Here is a 27,235-nt window from a genome sequence, read left to right as displayed (position 1 = left end):
TAGAAGATTGCAAATGTCTGCGCTGAAGACCATCCGGCGGTCGAAAGAATGACGTCGACCGACGCTCCGTGACGTAATGCGGCAATTGTTGATGCTGCATGAACGGGTACTATGTCCTTTGAATGTGGCGGTATCCACGCCTGTTTTTTTCAGGACACACTTAATCCATCTGCTAATTGTCTGTGATGTCACATTGTGATGTGGCGCATTAATGGAAACAAAGAGCCGACGATTGTTGGCCCTCAGACGCGAGTGCGTTTCAGGTATTAGATGAGGGTACGGAGAACACAAAGCCTTTCTTCTGCTGGGTATGCACGTAACGTGATTACCGTTGGGGGTGATCCTGGTCGGCTCGTCTTGGTCAACTCGTTGATCACAAACTCCACACACGAATCAGATATAATGCAATCCGTCATGCTGATGAGTGATAAAGCTCGAGCCCGTTGACCCGAAACTAGAGTTATCAACATAACTAGTTTGAAAGTTAACTGTTCGAGGGATAGATCGTGAAGGGGGGGGGGGGTCAGCCCCTTGATATAGTCCAGAAGTATGTTCACATCCCACGTTGTACTATATCGTGGGCGGAGAGGGCGTAAATTATATACTCCTTTCAAAAAGCGAGATATGAGGGGATGTGCCCCCACCGCAAACCCCTGACAAGGAGGTAGAAGTGATGAAAGTGCGCTCCTGACCGTCTTTAGGTTACTGTACGGTGCACCCCGGTAGAATTCCGATGTTAAGAACTCGATGATACAATTCAAATTAGAACAAAAGGGATTGACACTCCTTGACAACAGAAAAGAATTATTTATTTATTTATTTATTTTGTTTTATTTATTTTATACTGCAGGGTAGGCCTGTTCAGTTCTTAAAAGGTACAAACTTGTAAATATGAAGGAAGTGCATTAAATAATTTGGGTCCGACATATGCGAAAGATTTTCTTTTATGTTCAATTCTAGCTTTGGGAAGCTGAAGGGGGCATCGTAAAGAAAACCGTGTCCTGTATTTCATCGCCCGTTTACATACTAAAGGTTTTAAATAATTTGGAACTAAATCATTCATTATTTTATATACAAGAACACAATACTGATATTTTATACGCTGATCTACTGATTGCCACTTCAGTGACTGCAACAAAGAAATTTGTGATGTATTATAATCTTTTTTCAAAAGCATTCTGGCATATTTATTTTGAAGTTTTTGTATCTTATCTAAATGTATTTTTGCACTGCTTCCCCAAGATGTAATACAGTAATCAATGTAAGGTAAAATCATAGAAAAGTACAGCTTCTTCATGATATCAAAGGACAGTAAGTGCTTAATCCGCCTTGCCTATTGCCCGAGATATTTTACAAACGATATTAGTAATATGTTCGCACCAAGTCAAGCCCGGATCGAGCATGACACCTAAGAATTTAATATTTTTTTACATTTTCTAATTGTATGTTCCTGAATTTCACTGACAAATGAGCACCCCTCAACTTTTTCTTTTGACCAAATACCATGGCTTTTGTTTTTTGCGGGTGTAAATGCATATTATTTAAGTCTAGCCATTTACTTATTGAATCAAAATCATCTTGCAAATACTTTTGTACCTCCTTAATTGATTCACCGTGATTAAAAATGGCGGTATCATCGCATAAAGAGACATTTTAGAATGTACATGGAATTTCAAATTACACATGTCATTAATAAAAATACAAAATATCAATGGACCCAGTATAGATCCTTGTGGGACACCTGATTTTATCTTCAAAAATTCACTGCGACAACTGTTAATCATTACCAATTGCCTTCTGTCTGTTAAATACGATTCCATCCAGTTGTATTCATTGCCAGTAATACCATAGTACTTAAGTTTTGCAAGTATAAAATTGTGAGGAATAACATCAAAAGCTTTGCGTAAGTCCAAGAAAATACCACCAGTAACATGTTTTCGGTCCATTTTATCATACAATAAGTCTGTAATCTCAGTTAGACAAGTGGCAGTAGAATAAGACGGTCTGAAGCCAGACTGACAATTTGCAAGTAGATCATTTACATTTAAGTACTTATACAATTGATCATGTATTGCTCTCTCTAGTATTTTGGACAGGACTGGAAGCACAGAAATTGGTCTATAATTGTCAATATCAAATGATCCTCCCTTATGTACAGGAGTAATTCTTGCTGTTTTGAAATCTTCTGGAATAACACTAGTTTGTAAAGTTGCATTAAATAAATGGGTTAAAGGGCCAGCTATACTCTCTGCTGCCAGCTTTAGAAACTTAGGGTGAATGCCATCTACTCCGACCGCTTTCGAACAATCAATATGTAATAGTTCTTTCAAAACATACTCCTTTTTGATTGCATAAAATTTAAATTCACAATCTGGAATAAACTGAGAAGCCATTTTCTAAGGACTGAGTCATAACTTTGACGAGTGGACTTCTCCACGAGTGCAAGATGACATTCGCAGCTTGCGGCGAAATTCCTTGGGCTTGCAATTGTCCCCCGATAACTGACAGGCAATGAGGCGCAGTTCCCGAAGAGGGGGTGGGGTCTATCTGAAAAAGGAAGAGAAAGCAGAGTATTAGATGCTGGTAAAAGTACAGGATAAGCTGTGAGCATGTGTAGTAGTCGTGGATACCATATCTGGGTTTCCCACAGGGGGGCGATTAGTATCACCTCGGCTTTATCCTTCAGTATCTTTTGTAGTATCATGTTAATGAGACAAAACGGGGGGGATATAGCTCCGAAAGCACCCCCAATTTAGAGAGAATGCGTTAGTTGTTAAGGCCTCCGGGTCCGGATGCCAAGATACAAAGGAGTCCACCTGTCTATTGAGACGAGAGGCAAATAGATCAATGACAGGGACAAAGAAGATATTGCAAACACGATTAAACACAATGGGGTCAATCATCCACTCTGTGTTCTCATTAAAGTTACGGGAGAAGGAGTCTGCTATTGTGTTTTGTTTCCCAGGTATGTGTTCGGCGGAGAGCCAAATATTCCTCTCCATACACCATAACCAAATGTCTCGACTGACGGAATGTAGATCAGGCGAATGACATGTACCAAATTTGTTGATGCATGATACAGCTGAGGAATTGTCAGTCTTAACGTGAACATGTACAGCGTTCAAATCTGAACAAAAGGAACGAAGTGCAAAGAGGATAGCAAAAAGTTCCATAACATAAATATGCAAATCGCATTCTGTTGAGGACCAGTGTCCTTGTGTATTGACATGAAGAGTTGGACTATACGCCCCCCAACCCCATGAGGGATGCATCTGTCTCTATGTAAATGTCGACGTTCCGAACGATTGGGGCGGAGGCGCCGGGAGCGTGAGACGCCCACCATGTCAGCGCCAACCTTGACCGAGTATTTAGCTGCATACGAGCATTGAAATTTCCTTTTTGAATTTCTAGGGCTAAATTTTTGTCAATTTCAAGATCTCGCCGGAACAGGGGGCCGTAAGGGACTGCCAATTCTGCAGTTAGTATCATGCCTGTAATTCTGGTAACTAGGCGTATTGTAGGGTTGACTTTGTCCAGCAAATTTTTACAAGACAAAGAAATAGATCCGCTTTGCCTGGTGGTAGAGAAATTGTCATAGTACGAGAATTTATCACAAAACCAAGAAATTCGATTTGTTGACAGGGTTCAATCACTGATTTCTTTCTATTTACAACAAAGCCTAGAGATTCACAAAGATCTAAGCGTGCCTTAGTATTACATTGGCATTCGTTATAATCATATCCTATCAATAATGCATCGTCGATATAATTACAAGATGCATACCCTAAATTCCGGAGAAAAGCAATCATTGGTTTAAGAATTTTCGTAAAGACTCTCGGTGCACTCGATAACCCAAATGGGAGAACACAAAACTCGAAAAGTTTACCCCTCCATTGGAAGCGGAGATACTTGCGATGTTCCCGTGCAATAGGCACTGGAAATATGCGTCTTTGAGGTCAATAGACGCAAAATAACAATTCGGTTCAATTAAACGTAGGGCAGAATCAAATGTCTCCATTTTAAAATGGTGATATGAAACAAATTGGTTCAGGTTTTTGAGGTTGATAACCGGTCGAAAAGAGCCGTCTTTTTTGGGTGTGAGAAATATGTTGGAAATTAATTCACCCTTCACATGAATACATGCAGGGCACAATAGCCTCCTTTTTGAGCAGATTTTGAATTTCTGCGTCAATTAATATCATTTCAGGTTCGCTGAAACTGATTTGAGATGGAAGAGTAGTCTGATAAGGCCAACGGTCGAATTCTATAAAATAATGTTGTACCGTGTTCAAGACACATGGGTCTGAAGTAATCCGCTTCCTATGGGGGATGCAACGAGACAATCTACCCGAAACAATGGGCAAACTTACCGACGCCGAGTGATCTAATCGGTTTGTTTCTTGGTTTGACGGCCACGCTGGTCCGGGTGGAAAGGCGGAGCCCGGTGTCTCCTCGGTGGGAAGTTTGGGGGAGGCCTTGAATAGTTGCCCGTCAACGAACGGCGGCGTGAGTACCCCTCTACATGATAGGGTCTGGTAGCCTGTCGAGTGGGGCGTGCAAACCTCCAGCGGTTTTGATGGGGGGGCCTGTACACCAATGCCCAGCCGATGTGTTTCCTTTAATTCCTTGCATCTCTGGGGGAAATTGTCCCCGAACAGCAGGCTAGAGGTTGAGGAACCCGCCTTATGCGTGCATAGTGAGCGAAAAGCCGTATCAAGCTCCGGCTTGATGAGCTCACGACGCGACGCCTCGAGCTCAGCTAGGTCGAGGCTTGCCGTCGTCCAGTAGCAGCTTGCTAGTTTGCCGTGGGTCGATGGAGGGGGCCTTATCTGGTTCGAGAAGGCCATTCGCAGCGCGGGCAAGTGGAGTTATCGCCTTGAGTAAGAATGACTGGGTCTTTTGGAGTTTGTGGTCGAATATTCGAGTTCCGCTCTTTAAGATGGACCAAATCTCAGGGTTGACTCTGGCCTCTGGGGGCAGTTAGGGCCTTGCAATTCTCAGGTCGGGGGAAAGCCTCCAACTTCCCCTTTAGAGTGTCCTCCTTCAAGCCGGTGGACATCAACTTGTTAACCACCTCGACCAATTTTTCGAACACAGAAGCGCCGACCACCTCGTCTGCCTTCTCCACTAGCTCCGTGTACTCTCCCAATACACCTTGGTCAGCTTGGTCCCGAGTGGAGGGCTGCTGAGAGACAAGCCACTCGATGTCGTCGTCCACATCATCTCCCTGCTGGTTGGTGGCTGCAGAGGTGGTTGGGAGGAGGGACAGAACAGTCGACTGTAAAGTCGATACAGCGTTAGCCAGCTCTAACATCCTGGGCGCATTGCCGACGTTTATCTCCGCCTCCCTGGCACTCATAGGTGCAGCGTCAGGGGGGGCTGCCGCGAGGTCTCCCGGGGGTCAATAGACCCAGCGTCCGGGGGCGGTCTGGTTATGGTACACGGAACTTGCTTGCCCGGCTTCTTCTTCTTCTTTCCGTCCTTGGCTGCTTGGCCGCCAGCCAGTGGTTGGGAGGTGGATGGCTCCGGATCCAGCGTAGGGCAGGGCCCATTAGGTAAATCGGAGAGTTCCCGAGAGAGGTCCGTCATCATGTAGCCTGGCGTAGAATCGGCACACAGAAGTACACTGGTGAATGAACGTGCTTGCTGTGCTTATATACGATTGTGCTCATTTGCATATGAATGGCAACCTTTTGTTGCTTTGAATTTGTGGCGTTTTGATCGGTAGCAGGTGTGCAACCCAGTACATGATTCCGAACAATTAGGCTTACGAAGTAGAATAGAGTGTATGTAACACGTATGCAATTAGTACACAACGGATGCATAGCGTTTTCCAACGGATGAAAATGTTTTGTTTTTTTTACGTTTTACATCCGCTATGCATCCGTAAGTGCAGTGTCCCTGGCTGACGGACACAGAATGTATTCATAATAGTCAAGTAGAACCACAACATGACCGTCAAGTTGGGTATACAGTGCGTCCAAAAAAAAAATATACACTTTTGAAATGGCTGCCAAATAAAAAATATAGCACTTTGGGGGAAAATACTTATAGATATGGAAAGCCATTAAAGTCAACTTTCAAGTAACACCAAGAAGTTGGAAAACTATTCATGCTTGAGCGAGCACTGCCCACTAAAACAAAGGGTATGAAAATTAGGGTGGGCCGGAATTAGCCTTCCAATTTCTTTCAGGTTTTTTGTTTGGTTCTTGCAAAGTTGAGGGTTATTTGGTGAATTAAAGATCAGTTGTGATCAGTTTGTTGTTTGTGAAAAATTAATGCGTTATCAAATTGAATTCATTAAATTGAAATTTAATGCATGAGTGATCGTAAATTGCAATTTTTAGTGCAGCATTTTGTCTTTATCATGTGGATCTCAACAATGCGTTTATGAGAGTCAGGAAAAGAGGGGGTAATATGAATTAGGTAGGTGAAGTACGTTGATGGGATAAAGGTCAACAGAACATTTAGCAAACCCTCCCTCCATCTCAACACCCCCCCCCCCCCTAATTTCTCTCCTCCTGAGACACTAAGCTCGGCTAGGCTGGGCAGGAATTAGCCTTACAGTTTTGAGTGGTTAGTCCTTTGGAACTTGCTAAGCTAAATTAATGAGTGAGATAAGTTTTGGTTTATTAGGCAAATTTCATGAGTTACTAAATTGAAATTTAATGCATGAGTGAACAGGAATTGTAATTTTAGTGTAGCATATTCATCTTGTAGACCTCAGAAGTGTGTTCGTGAGAGTCAGAGTAATGTGATGGTACCTGTTACAAGCAAGAGGGTGAGATATGCTAAGACTTGGTTAAAAGGGCATTCCTCTTCTATTTTCCTTTTAAAAATTAAAAGTCATACGTACCCTCCCCTCTCCACCTTAATTTCCCAGCCCCCCTTTCTGTTTCACTTCCTGGATTGTAGCCTATTCAAAACTTAGCTGCCAAGTGACCGGTGGCTGATGGTCACTTTTTTATTGAATGATTACCAAGAAATTTAATGATTATGATGATTAATGAAATAATTTATTGAAAAAAAACTGAATGTTTGATTGATCACATTGCACATTGAATGAGTTGATTTACTGATAAACTGTTGATGAAATGATTGATAGGAAAAAGTTGATGCCCCAATTTAGAATTAATCATTTAATCAACATTCCGCTCTGGACTTTACGCGTACATGACGATAGCCATCAGTCTCTCAACAGGAGGGGAGGGCGGGAAAGAGGGAGGGGCTGAATGTTCTGTTGACCCTTATTCCATCAACCTACTTTTCCCACTTAAGTCCTATCTCACACCCTATTCTCCCGACTCCCATGAACACATTGCTGAGATCCACATGATAAAGTTGAAATGCTGCCCAAAAAGAGATCCAACTAATAAAGTTGAAATGCTGCCCAAAAAGTGTAATTTGTGTTCACTCATGCATTAAAGTTTAATTTAATAATTTATAAAATTTGCATAAGCAACCAAAACTGGTCACGGTTGATCATTAATTTATCACAACGCCCTTAGCTTTGCAAGTTCGAAAGGCTAATTCCAGCCCACCCTAATTTTCATACCCTTTGTTTCAGTGGGCAGTGCTCGCTCAAGCATGAACAGTTTTCCAACTTTTTGGTGTCATTTCAAAGGTGACTTTATTGGCTTTTTCCCCAAAATGCTATATTTTTTTATTTGGCAGCCATTTCAAAAGTGTATAGTTTTTTGGGGGACGCACTGTATATGCAATTTTCTTTCTATGAAAGTTGTAGTATAGGATGTCTACTTCAAGAATCCGACGGGAGCCACTTGGGCACCCTTGGGTATTTTTTTTTAAATTGACGTCATATGCCACTTATTTTACTTTTTTTACTTACCTCTTAAATATGACTTTCATATTTTACCAAATAAACATGTCATGTTTGGTATCAAATTAAAGCTAATGAAAAGTCAAATGAAAATATATGGATTACTGGGCATTAAAATCACACTTATGTCAGGTAAAGGTCATTTAAGGTCATAATAGGTCGAATTGCATTACAAATGTAAGTAATACATATAAGGCGAAAAATATCATGTTTTAAATACAAATAAGTAAGGTATTATATGCATTTTTGCTGAAAGTTAAGTTGAGGGTGCGCATATTAAGAATCCGGTGGGTGCGACTTTTGCATCTTGAGGAATTTATTTATGTGACGTCACAAACTTTCTTACATTCCTCTTAATTGCTAATTTTTTATTGAACGGAATAAACATATCATGTTTGATAGCAAATTATAGCAAACGCAAAATCAAATCCACATATACATGAATCACAAGGCATTTATATTGCGTTCATACCAATAAAAGGCCATGTAAGGTCGTGAAAGGTCAAGTTAGGTCACAAATGTAAGCAATGCAACATATAATACGGACTATCTCATGTTGGTAATACAAACAAGTTGAGCATTAAATGCATTTTTGGCTGATAGTTATGTTGAGGATGTGCATATTTAGAATCTGACAGGGATTCCATACACACTAAGATATAGAGGTTCAAAATTGAACCCCGAAAGGTTGATGCAAACTCAGCACCCTATGGGTTCAAAAATTGAACCCCTGATTTGGGGTTCAAAAAATTAAAATGTAGGGTGCAGTTTTGAACCCGCAGGGTGCAAAAATGAACCCCAACCGCAGGGTTCAATTTTTGAACCCATAGGGTGCTGATTTTGCATCAACCTTTCGGGGTTCAATTTTGAACCTTTATTTCTTAGTGTGTATTGTGTCAATCTGGCAAGGGAAATACTTTCACTCTGAACTTGCTTATTTCACTTCCAGACTGATTTGCCCCTCTTCAATCTCGATTGCATGTTAAGTTTTACTTGTGTTTAGAATGGCACCAGAGTGACAAACGCTAGCCCTAGAATACACCAGAGTGACAAACGCTAGCCCTAGAATACACCAGAGTGACAAACGCTAGCCCTAGAATATGCATGGTGGCCCCTCGTGGAACAAGTTCTGACAATTCCATAAAGGGAGTATCCATTGTGTTATGGACAGGTAAAGGAATGCCCTCCTATACTTCCCAACCATACATGAAAGATAAGTTGCAGGGATTTCGAATAAGATTTTCTCCGGATAAAGATCCTGGAGAAGAGCACATTTGACACGCTCCTTTGTTGACTTTTAAGTTGGGGTAGGCTCTTATTAAAGGGATGGTCCGGGCTGAAAGTATGTATAGCTTAATAAATAGAGTAGAATTCACTGAGCAAAACGCCGAAAATTTCATCAAAATCGGATAACAAATAACAAAGTTATTGAATTTTAAAGTTTAGCAATATTTTGTGAAAACAGTCATCATGAATATTCATTAGGTGGGCTGATGATGTCACATCTCCACTTGTTCTTTTGTATTTTATTATATCATAGGTTTATTCAAATTTTTCCCTCCAAGAACTAGAAAAATTGGATTGACAACTGATTTGGTGCATTAGATATTTATTGCTGCAACTTATTTCATTATAAAGGAGACATATAATTCACGCAAGTATGAAATAATGAAAAAAATATTGATTTTATGTAATAACATAAGAAAACGGAAAGCGGAGATGTGACATCTTCAGCCCACCCAATGAATATTCATGACGACTGTTTTTACGAAATATTGCTAAACTTTAAACTTCAATAACTTTAATATTTGTTATCCGATTTTGATGAAATTTTCGGCATTTTGCTAAGTGAATTCTATTCTATCTATTAAGATATAAATATTTCAGCCCGGACCATCCCTTTAATCTTTACATTTGTTATTAGTTAAGAAATAGATAAGGTATGAATAATACAGCTTTAATTGATCCTGATTCTTGTCCACTTCTTCTACATCAGGCCCTGTAGAGTATAAGCAGTAAGTTCAGAGTGAAAGTATTTCCCTTGCCAAATTTACACAACATGGTATCTCAACCTAATTAAAGGAATTGTCTGTGCATATCCAGCCTTTTTTCTCCTAGTTTCAATACCATACATAATATCGATTACCTTTTCATCAGTATGCAGGAGACTTGTAATCCCAAAAAGAAGAACAGTCTGGTAGAACATATATATAATTGTCGTCAGAGAAAAATCATATATGCTTCTTCTCCCATGAAATCTTCAGGAAATAACTGATAGTACGTGAAACACATTAGGCCTACCCGTACTTGTTTATGACATAGTGTATTTTCCATAAACTTTAATTTGATACGAAACATGATAAGTTTATTCCATAAAGTAGATCAGAGATAAGTCATAATTAAGAGGTTGATCTATGTGAAAAGGATGGTGTGGTTTATGACGTCAGAAAATGACGTTGCCCCAAGGGTACCAAAGTAGCCCCTGTCAGATTTTAAATAAGCACATCCTCAACATAACTATCAGCCAAAAATACATTTAATGCTCAACTTGTTTGTATTCCAAACATGAAATATTCCGCATCATATGTTGCATTGTTTACATTTGTGGCCTAACTTGACCTTTCATGACCTTGAATGACCTTCATTGGTCTGAACGCAATATAAATGACTTGTGATTCATGTATATGTGGATTTGATTTTGCATTTGCTATAATTTGATATCAAACATGATATGTTTATTCCGCTCAATAAAAAATTAGCAATTAAGAGGAATTTTAGAAAGTTTGTGTGGTTTATGACGTCACATAAATAAAATTCCTCAAGATGCCAAGGTCGCACCCATCGGATTCTTAATATGCGCACCCTCAATTTAACTTTTAGCAAAAAATGCATATAATACCTAACTTATTTGTATTTAAAACATATTTTTCGCCTTATATGTATTACTTACATTTGTAATGCAATTTTACCTTTTATGACCTTAAATGACTTTTACCTGGCAAAGGTTAGATTAAAATGCCAAGTGATCTATATACCTGCATTTGATTTTTCATTAGCTTTAATTTGATACCAAACATGAAGTCATATTTAAGAGGTAAGTAAAAAAGTGGGCGTGGCATATGACGTCAATTAAAAAAAAAACATGCCTAAGAGTGCCCAAGTGGCACCCGTCGGATTCTTGAAGTAGGCACCCTACACTACAACTTTCAGCAAAAAATGCATATATACCCAACTTGACGGTCGTGCAACAATTTTGATTATAGCTACCCGACTATAAAGGATACAGCGAACAAGAAAAATTTTGGAGTGGATCCATCCGTTTTCATCCGCTCCAGACAATGGGCAAAATGGGCGAACAATGAAATCACAGTGGACTGATGATCGATGGATATAGAGCGTACACACTAAGAAATAAAGGTTCAAAATTGAACCCCGAAAGGTTGATGCAAAATCAGCACCCTATGGGTTCAAAAATTGAACCCCTGATTTGGGGTTCATTTTTGCACCCTGCGGGTTGAAAACTGCACCTCTAGGGGTTCAATTTAAAATTTAGGGGTGCAGTTTTGAACCCGCAGGGTGGAAAAATGAACCCCAAGTGCAGGGTTCAATTTTTGAACCCATAGGGTGCTGATTTTGCACCAACCTTTCGGGGTTCAATTTTGAACCTTTATTTCTTAGTGTGTATGAAACACGTATGCAAAGAGTATGCACAACGGATAAATAACGTTTTCCAACGGATGGCAAGATTCTTTTCCATTTATCCGTAAGTGCAGTGGGACCGTGGCCTTTAAGAAATTACGTACTAATTTGATTAAAAGGAACAAGCAAAATCTAAACCTACCCGACGATACTATTTAACAACTTGAAAATTAAAGGTGAATTTCAATGAGTTGATGATAAAAATTACGGTTATTGAACTCAATTAACTTTTTATAAGGAAAAGCTTGCAAGTATGAGCATGGAGCAGATGCGCGTAGCATCTCAAATTATGATTTTAACGTGACAAATCCTTTAAAAGGGTTTCACCATTTTCCTAGTATTACTACATGTACATTGATTGAAGGGTAACAATAAGAGGTTTCTAATTGAATGAGCCCTGTTACAACCGATAATGTCGCAGCGGCGCATAATTTCACACCAACGCAAAATGTCGCAGGAAATGCAATGCGTTGAACATCAAACGCATATTGTCACAGTCAGCGCATAACGTCGTAGCTTTTCTATCAGTAAATTATAATTCATCCAAACCAGGGACTTTTTGTATAAAGAAATTATCTTTACATACATAAATTGTCCTTACAAGACTTCACCCTTAAAATGATAACCGTCCCATCCCAATTTATCACTCTAAATAAAAAACGAAGAGCTAATTTAACTCTTAAGGAGTGTGTATGGTGATTGCACTTCGGAGTGCTGATTTTTCTCGTTCGAATTTGAACTAGACAAGTTTTTAGGACAAGGCCTTACGTGTCCTATACTTTAAGGTTGGCTGTGACGGGACTTTAACTGTGACCATTGATGTTTTTGTTATCATCATCACTATCATCATCATCACCATTATCATCATCATCACCACCACTACCACCACCACCACCATCATGATCATGATCATCTTTATCATCATCATCATCATCATCATCATCACCATCATCATCGTCATCATCACCATCATCATCATCACCACCATCATCATCATCACCATCATCATCATCACTGACACTAATATATATTATCAGCCTATGAATTCACGGTTAAGTAGAGTTTCAATATTAGATTGTAAAATGATTCCTTGCCTTTTTAGCATACAAACCAAATAAATTTGTTGCTGTGGCAGACAGGTATCGGGGGGGGGGTATATAGCGTTATGATCTAAATAGTTCCTTTGAAGGGTGAGTAAACTTACCTTCATCGTCCCACTTGTATCTAAAACAAGAACAATCCTAAGAGTTCCCTCTGGTTGAACCATAATAAAGTTAGGTGAAGTGTCTGTATCCTCTGGCAAGGGAGGGCTGTTTCCAAAGTCATACGATTTCCTCATCACTTCCCAAACGCTCTGATGATCGCATTTCAGATTCTGCAGATTAGGAGCCATTTCATTATGTTTCCTGCCCTCATCTGCATTTCTGTCGCAGAACGTGTCAATCTGTTCATTTGAGGGAAAAGCCAAATACAATTGATGGTGAATTGTTTCACGCCACATTCTATCCAAACCATATGCTGCATTGACCTAGAAGAGTCATATACCTTGCATCTTTCCTTTAATGAAGTTTTATTTGCACTAAGAGCCCCCCGCCACAAAAAAGTGTATCCTATAATAAGCCCTGTACCATCGATTTGCCAAATTCTATAGGGTTCATTCTGAAAACTGGCAGTACTGTACTATAATCTTTTAAAACTTTTATTCATATGTGCCTTTGGTTTGTATTTCTTAACCAAGATTTGATTCATTTGATAATAGTGGACATAGTATAAATTCAGCTGTCATGTTTCGATCATGCATGAAAATCTTGAATCAAACCCACCCCGCAACACACGCACATCGATAAAAATTAACCTAGCCTCAAATACATGAGGTTTGACAAATAGACCACTAGACCAATTCGTTAAGGGTGATGAAACCGGTGGAACGAGTTAACTTGTGTGAAAAGGAAAAAAAAAACTCAAGGAGTACTTTGAGAACAATTGGACAAACAATAAGAAAATTGTGAACATTTGAATGTTGAGATCAATAATTTTATGGACATCCTCTCATTTGCAATACAACCATTAAGATGTCTGATCTTACTCTATCCAACGACCCCATTGCTTTTGTAAATATTTCACTTAAATTATGATATTTTATCAGGTCTATCCATAGTTAAGATATTCTTTGCATACAAGAAAATGTACTACAAGTTTGACAAAGAATGAGTAAAAGCAGGGGTGTACAATTTGGTTTTCGAGCAGGGCACTCCACATCTTCTGCCATTTCAGAATTTATTCATAAAGTATCAAATGCTTTTGATAATAAAGAAATCATGATTGGATTATTTTTAGACTTTAGTAAGGCATTTGATTCTCTTGGTCACATAATTTTGTTGAAAAATGGAAAATATGGTTTTCGAGGTGTTGTAATGGATTGGTTTAAAAGTTATTTAGATAATCGAAAACAATACGTAATATTAGATGAATATGAATCTCAGAAAGAGACTGTAAGATGTGGAGTGCCCTAAGGTTCAATTTTAGGGCCATTATTATTTCTTTATATCTAAATGATGTCTGTAACATTTCCAAAACATTAGAATTTATATTATTTGCAGATGACACTAGTGTGTTTATGTCTCACCAAGACATTACAGTTCTTCAAAATACATTTCATTTTGAATTTAATAAAATTGTCAAATGGTTGGAAGATAATAAACATTGACTTAATATAAAGAAAACAAAGTTCATGGTATTTACAAAGAATCAAATTGATACTACTCAAATGAGAATTAAAGCAAAAGACTCATTTATTGATCAGGTCACACAAACAACTTTTCTAGGTCTTAATTTCTATTATCTTAATTGACAATTAACTTACATGGAAGGAACACACTGGTGTCATCTGCAACAAAATATCTAAACGTGCTGCTAGTGTATTTTATAGTTTAAATTTTTTTTTCTAAAAAACCCTTAATGACTCTATATAACACTTTAATTTTACCCCATTTATATTATTGTACTATCATATGGGCATGTTCCAGTATGCAGAATACAAATAGACTTCTATTGTTGCAGAAGAAAATAATAAGAATTGTTACACATAGCCAATATCTTGCCCATATCATGCCTCTCTTTCATAGCCTGAAAACTCTTAGAATGCCTGATTTATATATTTATCATTGTGCAATTTTTATGTATTTATGTTACAAAAAGAATCTTACCAAATTCTCTCTTACAATATTTTCAGTTGAATATAGATATTCATGGACACCAAACCAGGTATGCAGAAAATTTTCACATTCCCTTACTAAGAACATCAATTTCTCAAAATAATATTTTTCCAGAGGTCCCAAAATCTGGAATAGCATACCATTAGAAATAAAATTAAGCCCATCATTAAACAGTTTCAAAAGGAAAATGAAATTGTATTTACTTCAAAACTATTCACAGGTGCAACAATTCATACTCAATAAGATGTGTGTGTGGAGTGTGGGTGTGTGTTTGTGTGTCTGTCCAGTTTTTTAATAGGTGTTCATGATTGCATGTATGCACGTCCTTTTAAGTTGTGTATCTTTTGTTTAAATCGGTAATACATAATTTGGTTAATAATAATGTTTGGAGCTTGGCTTTTATATAAGACTCAGCCTTTCTGCCTCTCCTTATACTTTCATTTCTTTCCGAGTAAATTAATTTTTCATTCTTGATTTTTGTTTGTATCATTTTGCTTACTATTAATGTCATAATTATTTGTATTATATATTGTCTATGTTATTATGTCTTTATATATGTTTGTTTTTAATGAAATTATTGAATAAATGAATTGAATTGAAACTGAATTTAATATTTTCAATGTGCAAAGGGGCGCATACATTCGTAATTCCGAAGGTTCGGATATTCCGAAGGTTCGTTATTCCGAAGGTTCGTATTTCCGAAGGTTCGTTAGTCCGAAAACGAAATGAGGTTCGTAATTACGAAGGTTCGTTAGTCCGAAAACGAAGTGAGGTTCGTAATTCCGAAGGTTCGTTAATCCGAAAACGAAATGAGGTTCGTAATTTCGAAGGTTCGTTAGTCCGAAAACGAAATGATTAACGAACCTTATTTCGTTTTCGGACCAACGAACCTTCGGAACAACGAACCTTATTTCATTTTCGGATTAACGAACCTTCGGAACAACGAACCTTATTTCGTTTTCGGATTAACGAACCTTCGGAACATCGAACCTTATTTCGTTTTCGGATTATCGAACCTTCGGAATGACGAACCTTCGGAATAACACCACAAATGTTCGGATTAACGAACCCTTTTACGTTTTCGGATTAACGAACATCGAGGTATAGGCAATTTACGTGTTTCGGAATTACGAACCTTCGGAATAAAGAACCTTCGGAATTACGAAGTGTAACCGTAAAGGGGAGAGTTTTTCATATGTGACATCAAAGTAATTTCACAATCTCAACATTTAAACGCTCAAAACTAACTTATGTTTGTTCAATTTATTACTCTCAAACTTTCATCGATCTGATTCTTGGTTTTCCCACAACCTATTCTATTGAACTGAATGAAGAAACTGGGCCACAAATGGGACTGTCCCGATTCGATTGTTTGAGTCCATTCTTAGAAAAGAAAAGAACAAAACTGAATAATATTTACACTGGTTTACTCAGGCAGGTGCATGCGTAACATATAATCAAACTTGATGAAGGTCATTGACAATATCAGAAATTTAGAATTTCTTCAATCTTCTGGATCAATTATTTCACAAAGGGTAGATAGCACTGTTGAACCTTGATTTAAGGTATGCCTACTTTTTTTTCTTCATTCATATTTTTCACAGCATATTTGTTAATGTATAAATGTGCATGTTTCTCGCATTATTATCATTATATATTACACGTACGCGTATATAAAATGTATAATTCATATGTATAAATTATTAAATTTATTGCTTCATTGTACATCATAGTGTACACAACTTACAAGACATACATATCCCAGCTTCAGCAACTAAACCCCACCCCTTCCCAACATCCTCGATTCACACACCCACACCATAACACACTCAAACACAGCCCAATACGCCCCCCCCCCCCCCCGATCATAATTTATGAGAACTTTCAATAGGAAACAATAAAAAATATATACAATAGAAGAAAAAATTAGAATACACCTAACGGAGCTCCATGGACAATTTGATTATATTTCAGTTAATCTTTCAAAAGAAACTCCCACCAGAATAAAGACCCCCATCCAGGGGCGTCGATCCATTTTTCAGATTGGGGGGGGGGGGCAAAATCATTAATCAACGTTCCAAAGGCGCTCGATCGTACAAAACACCCACCCACACACATGGGCATATATATATATATATATATATGAAAAAAAATCCATGTCCATATTTTATTGTTCATTCGAAATAGACATGAAATGAAATATATGTATATATATATATATGACTCATGAGACACAGACACGTATCTAACCAACAAATTAATGCGAGCGCGAAGCGCGAGCTAATTTCTTTTTAGTATACTGACAGGAAAAGCGTGCCTGTTTAGGACTGTTTGTAGTAACTCATGACGAGGATACATTTCTCACTTCACAGATGATACGAGTGCCGAGAGTGTCAAGCTGAAATTTCTTTATATTGTGACCTGAAAGCTTGATATTCTATTATTGATACCAATGATTAAGATTGGTATCTAAAAGAAGAATAGGTGCGAGCGCGAAGCGCGAGCAGAAAATTTTTATATTTCGATCTGAAGAAAATGACATTTTAATGGACGTTCTTGATAGAGAACAAGATATATATCCAAACAAAGATTATTGCAAATCGAAGCAGAAGTTTTTTCGAGGCTTAGAACTGAAAACAGGACATTTACATTCACCTATTTAATCATGAAAAGTATGTGTTTTTTTTGCCACAGAAATGATGCGAGCGCGAAGCGCGAGCTGAAAATTTTTAAATTCCAATCTGAAAAGACATTTTGAGCACTATTTTAAATAAAGAACGAGTTGTGCATCTTAATCTCGCTTGCTGAACATTACAATCTTGTTTTTTTTTTTGCATATCCGGAATTATTGGGGGGGGGGCAAAACGATATGTTTACCCTCCCAATATTTTCATTGGTGGGGCGATCGCCCCCCTGCCCCCCCCCCCCTAGGATCGACGCCTCTGCCCCCATCTCCCTCCTCTCCTAGATGAAAAATATCAAAATTATTTTTAAAATATGATAGAGGGTACATATATTGCCCCCCCCCCCCCCACCCATTCCCGGCGTCAAGGGGGATGACTAGAGTGATGGCCTTTTTTGCTTGTCAGAAATTATGAAGTGGGCCGATTATTTTTTACCCCATCCCCTTACTCGCTAAATAGACCAAACTTAAACGGTGATCACCCCCCCCCCCTCACACAAACACACACACACACACACACATGAAAGTAGAAATCCTTTTCATCCCCCAAAGTACAGAAAAGCAGAAACCAAATGCCAAAATACAATAGATGCAATATAGGAAAATAAATCTTTTAAAAAATACACCAACGGAGTCTATGCACAAATATTTTCCATAATGGAAATTCGTCCTGCAGGTTGGTTTAAATATGTAAATTTAAAAACCAAAATAAGGGAGAATCAAATTGTTTAATCTTTGTCAAAGATAAACTAATAATAGAGTTGTGTGATTCTTTTTTAACGTATCGTGCGAGCAGCGGTACAAATATGCTGAATATGCCAAGGGAATTGTACTGCATTTTCAACAGTCTGAACCATTTTTTTTTTCACATAAACTTGATGACAAACATAATCGTAATTTTAACAATCGTCAGATTTTTGGCTCGCTTTGGCATGCTGGGATTTCGGCTGACATTACAAATGTTTTGTATAAAAATAATGAAGATTAGGTACAACAAGCATGACAAGAGAATGTGATTTCTGAATTATGTAATGTTAATCCAAAGCAGTATACACAAAAAAAATATTCTGGGTTTATAACCAGCCCAGTTAGTGAATAATTATTTTCAATAACTTTTGTTTTTAAAATTAGCAAGAAAATAATGATATTTGGATTCATTATGGACTGGAAAGGCCCTCACAAAATGCTACTAAACCATTTGGTACTAATGTTCAAAGGATATGTTTACGTAGAAAGGTGTAAAAAGACACAACCATGTTTAAGAGGTCTAATATCTTTCAATTCTAATACTAAACTAATCGAACTTAACATTGCAAAAAAGAGGCATGTTGAAGAATTGCACTATAGAAATTGCACCTTCTTTGAAAAATAAACTTTTTACCCACTTTTCATGTACTGTCATGTATGTGTTTTTTTTTGTATTGTTTTTGTATCCGATCCTATACCACTGTAAATGTGATTTATATGATGATTTTTGTTGTTGTACATACCGATTGTTTGATCAATAAAAAGTTTCAAAAGAAAACAAAATCATTTATTATTCATTCTTTTAGCTTTCCTTATTACTCCAATTTGTTTTAATATTCGATGGACATGATAAAGAGGGTGGAATTCATGAAATACTTTGTTTAGAAGTTTTGTTTTAATTGAACACATATGTATTTTTTTGTATTATTTGTATCTATGGAAGTTATACTGAGAGCGAATGTGTAAACATTTATTTTGATTCGCTTAGCCAAATTAATTTTTTACATTTTCTATATTCTTTAGTTTAATCTTTTCTGTTTAAGAATCGATCAGTATTTTCAGTGGAGGTGCCGTGGCCGGGTGGTCTAAGGTGCATGGCTATACATGGAGTCCGGGGTTCGATCTCCGGCCGCGGCACCTTGCCCGTGAGCAAAGCATTTAACGTATCCTGCTTTCAAATAAATGGAAATGCTAACTTGGTGTGCACTTGTTTTAGAAAAAAAAATGTATGTATTTATTGCTGTTTGTCATGCATTTTATTTATTCAAACTTTTTGTTTTTGCTCAATTTTTTAAGGTTTCTAAATGTTCATATATATTTTGTACTTTGGAACACATTGCTGTACACTATGTATATAAGTGTGTACATTAAGTCTTGTTTTATAATCTTTGTCTGGTTGCACTGGGCTGATATGCATCGATGTGGTTATTTTCATGCATATTTTACATTGTACTTTACAAAGGGCCCAGTGAAAACAAATGTTTCTGCTGATTGGGCTACCCTTTTTTAAACATGTGTAATAAATGAATAAAATAAAATATATTTTAACCCCCCCCCCCTTTCCGGAAATTGGTTCACATGAGACTGTGTTGCTGAGACCTCCAAACATGTAACATTTGGCGTAACCTTTATTTTGATTATATTTATTTATTTATTATCATTATAATTATTTTTCCTTTATTATTAAAATTATTATTTTATTTATTTATCTATTTATTTTTATTTATTTTTATTATTATTATCATTATTATTATTTTTTTTTTTTGGGGGGGGGTCATGAAATAGAAATGTCATTTAAGGCACCAAATTTCCCGTTTCCCCTCTACGAATTAAATCTTACCGAGTAGATATTAGACGCGAACATCAACGATGCCCGAGCTGATTGCGGGAAATTGCTAGGTACGAATCTACAAGAGTCGGGTAAATTCCCTTTATCATCGTTCTGACATGGCGATGCAGTATCATCAAGGAGATCTCCACGAACTTCTGAAGAGCATCTTGTTCCTTCAAATCCATTAGTAGCCGTGACAGCGTTTGATGGGTAGTAAGGTTCAGCATCGGTTCCTGGTACGTAATCTTCATCGAAAACACCCCAGCGGAGTTTTGCAAACTGACGAGCAATCACCTTACCTACCAAAAAGGATATAGATAAAAATAAAAATATGTTTTCTGGACAATAGCCTGGGCATACGCTACTAGGTCATGAATGTAAAACACATGGAAAATATTAAATAGGTGACCCAAACGCTGGTGTACAGTTGTTAACAATAAAAATCAGAGGAAAAGATATACGTCTGAACGATATCGACTAATCAATAAGATTGTTAGGAATTATTCAAAGTAGTAATCTCTATTTGAATTTCAAATTGGCTGTAGCGGTGATGTCATTGTGATGTACGGTAAACTAATTTATCACTTTCAATATACAAAATGACACGTTTAAAAAAAAAAAAAAAACACGGACATTCCTTTATGAGAACACAAAGCAAAATACTCTCTTTCTTATATTCAATTTATCACCGTGGGGACAATAGTGTTTATTGTAAGAACAAAAGTATGTCACAATCTACTTTAAAAATTGTACATTTGTGATATACTGTTCATAATTTTAATCATATTTCAAAAATCTTTTTAAACATTCAATATTTTTCTCCTTATTCTTCTTCCTCGTCTTGAAGTTCATACAAATCATATTACCACTAAGGTTGAATAGCCACTCAAAAACATTAAACCTTGGGAATGATTGTTAAAGAGAGCTAGGGTGTTGGTTTAGGTGGTAATGTATACCCGTAAACCCATAGAATATAAAATTTAGCTTATTTTCTCAACCAATTAATTGTTAAGATTGTCAAACTAAAAATTTTCGTTTATTATTTGAGGGATCCTGCTGCCCCTATCTTATGTTTGGAAATCTAGACGATTCATTATCTACATAAAACCCCCACTCCACAGAGACCAATTAAGACCGCTGAAAGACCTTTGAAAGACCATGAATTCTGGTTGATCATTCAGAGGTCTCTCAATAAACCTACAATGGTCTTTGAGGTCTTATACTAGTCCTGACCAATCTTTCAGTGGTCTTCGTGGTCTTCTTGGGCTCCAAAACTTTTTGAAACGGTTCAAAACAGTCTTACAACGGTCTTACATGAAAAAGGTCTTTCAGTGGTCTTTCAGCAGTCTTAATTTCAAGATTTTTGCGGAGATCACTGTAAGACTTATGAGAGATCATTGAAAGATCGTTCAAAGATCATTGAAAGACCAGGCAAAGTCCATAGAAAGAATTCTGAAAGATCACTTGTTGCATAAAAGATCTCTGAAAGACCATTGAAAGATCTCGAGAGGACTACTCTAAGACCAGTAAGACAAGAAATATCCATCAGTCTTTCAGAGTTCTTTGAGGGGTCTTTCTGAGCCATTCCACAGAGATGACAGAGTTCAGTGATTTTGAAGACCGCTGTAAGACCTCACCGATTTTTAAGTATTTCAGTGGTCTTTCAATGGTTTCCGTTCTGTGGAATGTGGGCCTAACAACATGCGATTAAACGTTTAGGAATTTCAGACAGAAACGAGATATATAAGCAGGCCCAAGGTATAACCTTTTGGGACTCCATTTCAAATTGGGACTTTCACTTGGAATATTATGTGCATTAAAATATAGATTCGTTAATTTAACAAACGAAATGATCTAAATCACACTTGTCTTACCAGAATCTCCAAATTGATTTTGACGTAGTTCAGAGTCGATCAGGAATGTCTTGGACAGTTGGATAAATAGTCCTTCTTTGCCACAACGGATTGGGTTCTCAACGCGAGGACGATGATTAGACTGTTGATCTGTAACAATAACGTTAGCATTCTCATAGGCCTCCAGCTGTGCAACTTCATATTCTGCTTGTCTGGTCCAGTTGTGGGGGACGAGGATCTTTATACTTCCAAAATAGACTCTTCGATTGGTGGCAGAGAATAAGACGGACGACCCCTCTGTGAAGATGTCCTGTGATTTCAAAACCATAATAACATTGTGATTCATATATATATATATATATATATACCAACCTTTTTTACGCGGAAGGGTACAAATTATGTTTTGAATCATTAATCTACATGACATGCAGAGTAACTTTACTATCCTATTTTTTATTCGGTATCTAAGTTTACATATACTTTTTGTTTTTATCATTAAATTATGGCAAAAAGTAAATTATAGTATTACATAATAGGGTCCCCGGAGGCCGTTTCATAAAGCTGTTCGTAAGTTAAGAGTGACTTCAAGAACGACCGGTGATCCTTTCTTTTGGTAAATGATATTCACCATTAAATATTCATTGGTGAACATTTAACGCATGATTATGCTAATTAAGCGAATGTAGAAAGATGTTGTTTAAAGGTTTGCATGGTGGCATGTACAATCGCTGATGTGGTTTGCGGTACAACATGTGGAGTGTTATAGAAATATTGGATAGAAGAAAAAAAAGAAATGGATAGGCGAGAAAGTGGAATTTGAGAGTAAAGTAATCTTTCTTGAAGGTAGTCCTGAAAAGGACTATAGACCAGAAGAGATTGATGAGTTGAAACAGCTTGAGTAGTAGGGTGGATGAGGAGATGCTGGCTTGAGTCGGCGAATAGAGATGAGTAGAAGCAGTACTTCTCACTTATACTGCTTTTCAGGACTACATTCAAGAAAGATTACTTTACTCTCAAATTCCACTTTCTCGCCTATCCATGTCTTTTTCTTCTATCCGTTCACTATTTCTATAACACTCCACATGGTGTACCGTAATTCACATCAGCGACTCTAATGTAGAAAGTTGTCAGTTGTCAGTTGAGCGACTATGCTGAATATATTCCAATATCCAAAATACCCATCCAGAAAATTTATTGGTCAAAGAATGTACTGCAGTTCATGAACACAACTTTTCAAAGATGTCCATCATCATCCTAATTTGCAATTTGGTAATTTAGCGATCGAAATCATCTAGATGTAGTCATCATATTTGTAAATGGTCATCGACATACTTCGGGGTTATCAAACCATTGGCTCCTCAAGTCTTAAGAAATATTCTTACCTTGATATTTTCGATGATTCTTGGATCTTCTTCGATCGCTTTGGGTATAGCGATAAGAATGTTTTGAAATGCTCCATTTTCAAGAATGATTTTGTTACGATCTTGCTGTGCCTCGCTGCTCCAAATTAGGCAGACCAAGATACATGCATGGATCCATTTATTGCGAAAAAATAGCAACATAGCTGTTTTTGATGTCGAAGGAAAGCAAGAGAAAATACTATTAATGGCTACTTAATGTGAGGTTTTTAATCAGTTTTCAAATATTTTTGGTATCAGACCAAAAAGCTCCCAGTGAGAAGATTTATGAGATTCGAGCTAATGCTATTTCTTCCATCAACACGGATAAATATTTCACAGCACTATATTTCAAACTAATTATGACAAAGTTTCTTTTTTGTTTGTCTGTCTTCAATCCCCTTACTTTTTTGTTTTTGTTTTTGCATTCCGTTGAGTTACGGAATATCGATCACTCCTCTTGAACTTTGGAGCTTTGATTCATGGTATTGTGAATAATTATAAAAGATTAATCTCGGCTTAGAGAATGAAGATAATTTCTGTCTCCTTCGTAATAATGTATATGTCTATATTTGGTGCAATTTCATGACTGATGTACGCAGTGGGGAATTCAGAGCCAGCGTCAATGAACTTTGGTAGAGTGACAAAGAGACGTAAGTGTGACGTCATGTTTATTATAATAACATATTTTTATGTTTCGGATCAGAACTCTATTTATACTTTTCTTTCTTCTGTCCTTTATACCATCCTCTGTTCATTCTTTTTCTCCTGCAATTTTTTCTAACTACAAGAAAACCATAGAGGGTAGTCACCCCCTCGAAAAAAATTAGCACCCGAGAAAGCACAAAATTGCCCCTTCCAAGTTATGACGCTCATAAATTCTAAGGGGCGGATTCAGCTTTCGCCAATGGGAGGGGGAGGTGGCGAAAAAAAAAATCACCCATTCCCGATCGGCCGCCGCTTGATGTTGTTTTTGTTTGTTTCTTTGCAGGGGTAGAACTATCATTCACTTCTTAGCTTTATTCACATAAAATAACATGAATATATGATAATCTCGTAAGCCCTCGTTGAAATAGAGCGAGCGCGAAGGGCGAGTAATTTGTCCTGAAAATAGGACATTCTGGGCAATGTTCGTGATCCTGAATAAGATGCTATATGTAACTAAATAATTACTGCGAGCAGAATTGTTTATGTACGTTCTGGCCTGATCGAAAAGGGACTTGTTAAGGACTGTTTGCATTTAGCAATGAAGAAGATACATATTTCAACAATCAAGTAATGCAAGAGCGAAGCAAGAGCTGAAAATGTTTGACATTCCGACCTAATAAAAAATTGACATTCTAAGCACTTTTTGTAATCATGAACAGGATAGGTATTTAACAATCCAAGAACGAAGGGCGAGCAGTGAAAAAAAAAAACATGTGGGTTTTATTTGTGCCCACATTCCCCAGTTGCTTTACAGATGGGCATTTCTAAGTGGGATCAAGATGGTCCATACACAAATGGGACCCATGTGCACAGCAAAAACTGTGGTGTTAACCGGTGTACATAGAGGACCACACCAGTTATTTTACACCGGTGTTAAATTGGTGGTGTTAGTTTTACATCCATAGGTGTTATTACAACACCTTTGGTTGTTATATTTACACTCTTTGGTGTTATGTTCAATCGCTAGTGTGTAGTTTTAACACCTCAGGGTGTGGTCCTCTATTAACACCAACTGGTGTCAGTTTTAACACCACAGTTTTTACAGTGTGGGTTTTATAATCACGTTCATATATGCAACTTGGGTTATAGATGTATATTTTTAAATGGGATGAATATGGTAGTTAGTATATGGGGAAACATCTGGGTTTTATGTGGAAAGATATATCCCAGTTAGGTATAGATGGGTATTGGATCAAGACGGTAATAAGCCCGTGTGGATTTAATCTGGTCCAATAATATTCGACTTGGGTTATTACATGGGTATTTCTAAATGGGATCAAGATGGTCATGATGGTTGGGATGTCAGTCCTTGGTTTGGGAATGTGTGTGTATTTGAGTTTTGTCAGACGTGTATCAATCATATATGAATATTTACGACTGGGACCGACCTTTAACGTCACCATCCGAAGGACGTGACCAGGGCTCGAACCTCGAACCTCTACATCAATTTGTAACTTCCCCACATAGCTTGGATTACAGGCGCACGCCACAACGCCCATTATTTGGGAATGATGGGGAATCACAATATGATAGGGATTATATTTCATAAGCATTGATGCAACAAGTGTATGATTTGTTACTGCCTCATACTGACGTTGACGACGCGTCGTGACGTTGCTGCGCGGTTTGATGTCAACTGACAAACTTATATTGGCTGCCCTTTTTCGTCACAAGTTTGAAAAAGTCATATTGAGGCGTTGCACATAATACTAAAATGTGTGCCAACAAACTGTGTTCTACCCTATTGTCTTTTCAAAGAGTCAGACCACACAGTGGCGGCGGAACCGCAAGGGGAGGGCAGGACCACCCCCCCCCCCCCATTTCCCGTAGGAAAATGCCCTTTTTCAAATGAAATTGAAAAGGACCCCTTTTAAGATGAAATGTGCCCTTTTATACAAAATGAAGGACCCTTTTCTGAAGTAACACATTTTAGGTAATTACAAAAATGGCTCATGATTCGCGTCAGTTAGTTGAGAAGATACCCATCCTGTTCATGTTTAAACAAAGTGCTTAGAATGTCCAGTTTCCAGGTCGGAATATCAACAGTTTTCAGCTCGCGCTTCGCGTTCGCATTTTTTGGTAGGTGAGATATGCTTTCATAAGTCACTAAAATAATTTTAGAAGAAATATTTAGGGTTAAATATGGAAAAATTTTAACCATAATTTGTCAAGTATAGTAAACTCGCTCAATATAAGTCAATGACAGGACTCGGTGGATAGTTGTATAGGATAGGATGAGGATTTAGGATTAGAATGTAGGATTTTAGGATAGGATAAGTTGATATGGCTTAGAGTTGTAAAATTATGCTCCAATCACCTTCATGACACTAATTATTGTTAAAATGAACCCACATAGGGCCCATTTGGGATCCATGTGGGACCCATATTGGTAAACCATCAGGGACCATTCTTGCATCCCAGATACTATCTGGGTATGGATTCTTTAGTGGTATGCCTTTTGAAACTTTCCCGTTTTCCCTATAAGAAAACATATTGCTTAACTTCCCATTCCACTGTGTCTTTTGTTAGGCATCTTGCATGGAAACGGCGTTAGGGGCACGTGCCGCTTGCCCCCTTGATACGCCTCAGTTGTATTTTTTTTCCTTTCGAATCTGCGTCCTATCCTCTTTCTTCATCTTTATTTGCAGTATTGCACCCAGGGATTGTTGGAACAGTTGTTATTTTTTTTTTTTTTTTTTGGGGGGGATATAACACCTAGATGCTGCATGTAACTATCTTTATACCCCCCCCCCACACTGTTTCCCCAACAATGTTTCAGTGAGTCACTAAATCTGTAATAAAAAAATTGGGCTACATGCTAATCTGAAAATTAAATTTTAAGTTTGGGAGAGTAAGAAGTGAGCGAGTTAAAAAAAAATCCGCATGTTAAATTTCATTTTGTCGAGAAAATGCTTTTATATTCTATTTCAATAATCATAGGGTCAATGTTACCTTTTCACCAAATTGGACTCTATTTCAGGAAATAGAAGTGTTATTGATAATACCTCGGTCACATTTGCTCTTCGGCGGCCGTACGGCGAATCTAAAACAGCCGCTTTATTCATTTTTATTCAAACCACCATATACATGTAGCTGGTAAAAAAAATAAATGTTAAAACGGCTGTTTCGACTCGCCACACGGCCGATGTAGAGCAAATGTGACTGAGGTATTAATTGTTTGCTCATAGGCGGATCCAGGGGGCCGAGCCCCCCCCCCCCCCCCCCCTATTGACTGAGAAAAAAAGGGGGTAAAGAAAGAAAA

The 27,235-nt window shown here is 37.6% G+C and overlaps 2 protein-coding genes across 2 annotated transcripts; both read right to left on the bottom strand.

Annotated features, from left to right (window-relative positions):
• Positions 1–2,136: 2,136 nt before the first annotated feature.
• Positions 2,137–5,628, bottom strand: LOC135153287 (uncharacterized). The gene is made up of 2 exons (XM_064095807.1): positions 4,371–5,628; positions 2,137–2,547 (listed from the first exon to the last, which is right to left on the bottom strand). Exons 1-2 carry the CDS (start codon positions 4,845–4,847, stop codon positions 2,365–2,367), a joined length of 660 nt encoding a protein of 219 aa, XP_063951877.1. The 5' UTR covers positions 4,848–5,628; the 3' UTR covers positions 2,137–2,364.
• Positions 5,356–23,591, bottom strand: LOC129282366 (calcium-activated chloride channel regulator 1-like). The gene is made up of 5 exons (XM_064095579.1): positions 23,251–23,591; positions 21,890–22,178; positions 20,025–20,314; positions 12,744–12,983; positions 5,356–5,646 (listed from the first exon to the last, which is right to left on the bottom strand). The coding sequence occupies exons 1-5, from the start codon at positions 23,428–23,430 to the stop codon at positions 5,356–5,358; spliced, it is 1,290 nt and encodes a 429-aa protein (XP_063951649.1). The 5' UTR covers positions 23,431–23,591.
• Positions 23,592–27,235: the final 3,644 nt, after the last annotated feature.

The sequence above is a fragment of the Lytechinus pictus genome, chromosome 2 (genome assembly GCF_037042905.1).
Source record: "Lytechinus pictus isolate F3 Inbred chromosome 2, Lp3.0, whole genome shotgun sequence".
In the NCBI taxonomy this organism is placed as follows: Eukaryota; Metazoa; Echinodermata; class Echinoidea; order Temnopleuroida; family Toxopneustidae; genus Lytechinus; species Lytechinus pictus.
This window is presented reverse-complemented; position numbering and strand designations above follow the sequence as displayed.

Bases quoted from the DNA above. Each gene is read 5' to 3' on its own strand.
- LOC129282366 (XM_064095579.1), bottom strand. From the start codon at position 23,430: ATGTTGCTATTTTTTCGCAATAAATGGATCCATGCATGTATCTTGGTC. The intron at 20,315-21,889 runs GTAAGACAAGTG...CCTTTTTGGTAG, and splicing joins AAATCAATTTGGAGATTCTG to GTAAGGTGATTGCTCGTCAG. The intron at 5,647-12,743 runs GTAAGTTTACTC...ATATAAGCACAG, and splicing joins ATACAAGTGGGACGATGAAG to CAAGCACGTTCATTCACCAG.
- LOC135153287 (XM_064095807.1), bottom strand. From the start codon at position 4,847: ATGGCCTTCTCGAACCAGATAAGGCCCCCTCCATCGACCCACGGCAAA. The intron at 2,548-4,370 runs GTAAGTTTGCCC...TTCCTTTTTCAG, and splicing joins GATTAGATCACTCGGCGTCG to ATAGACCCCACCCCCTCTTC.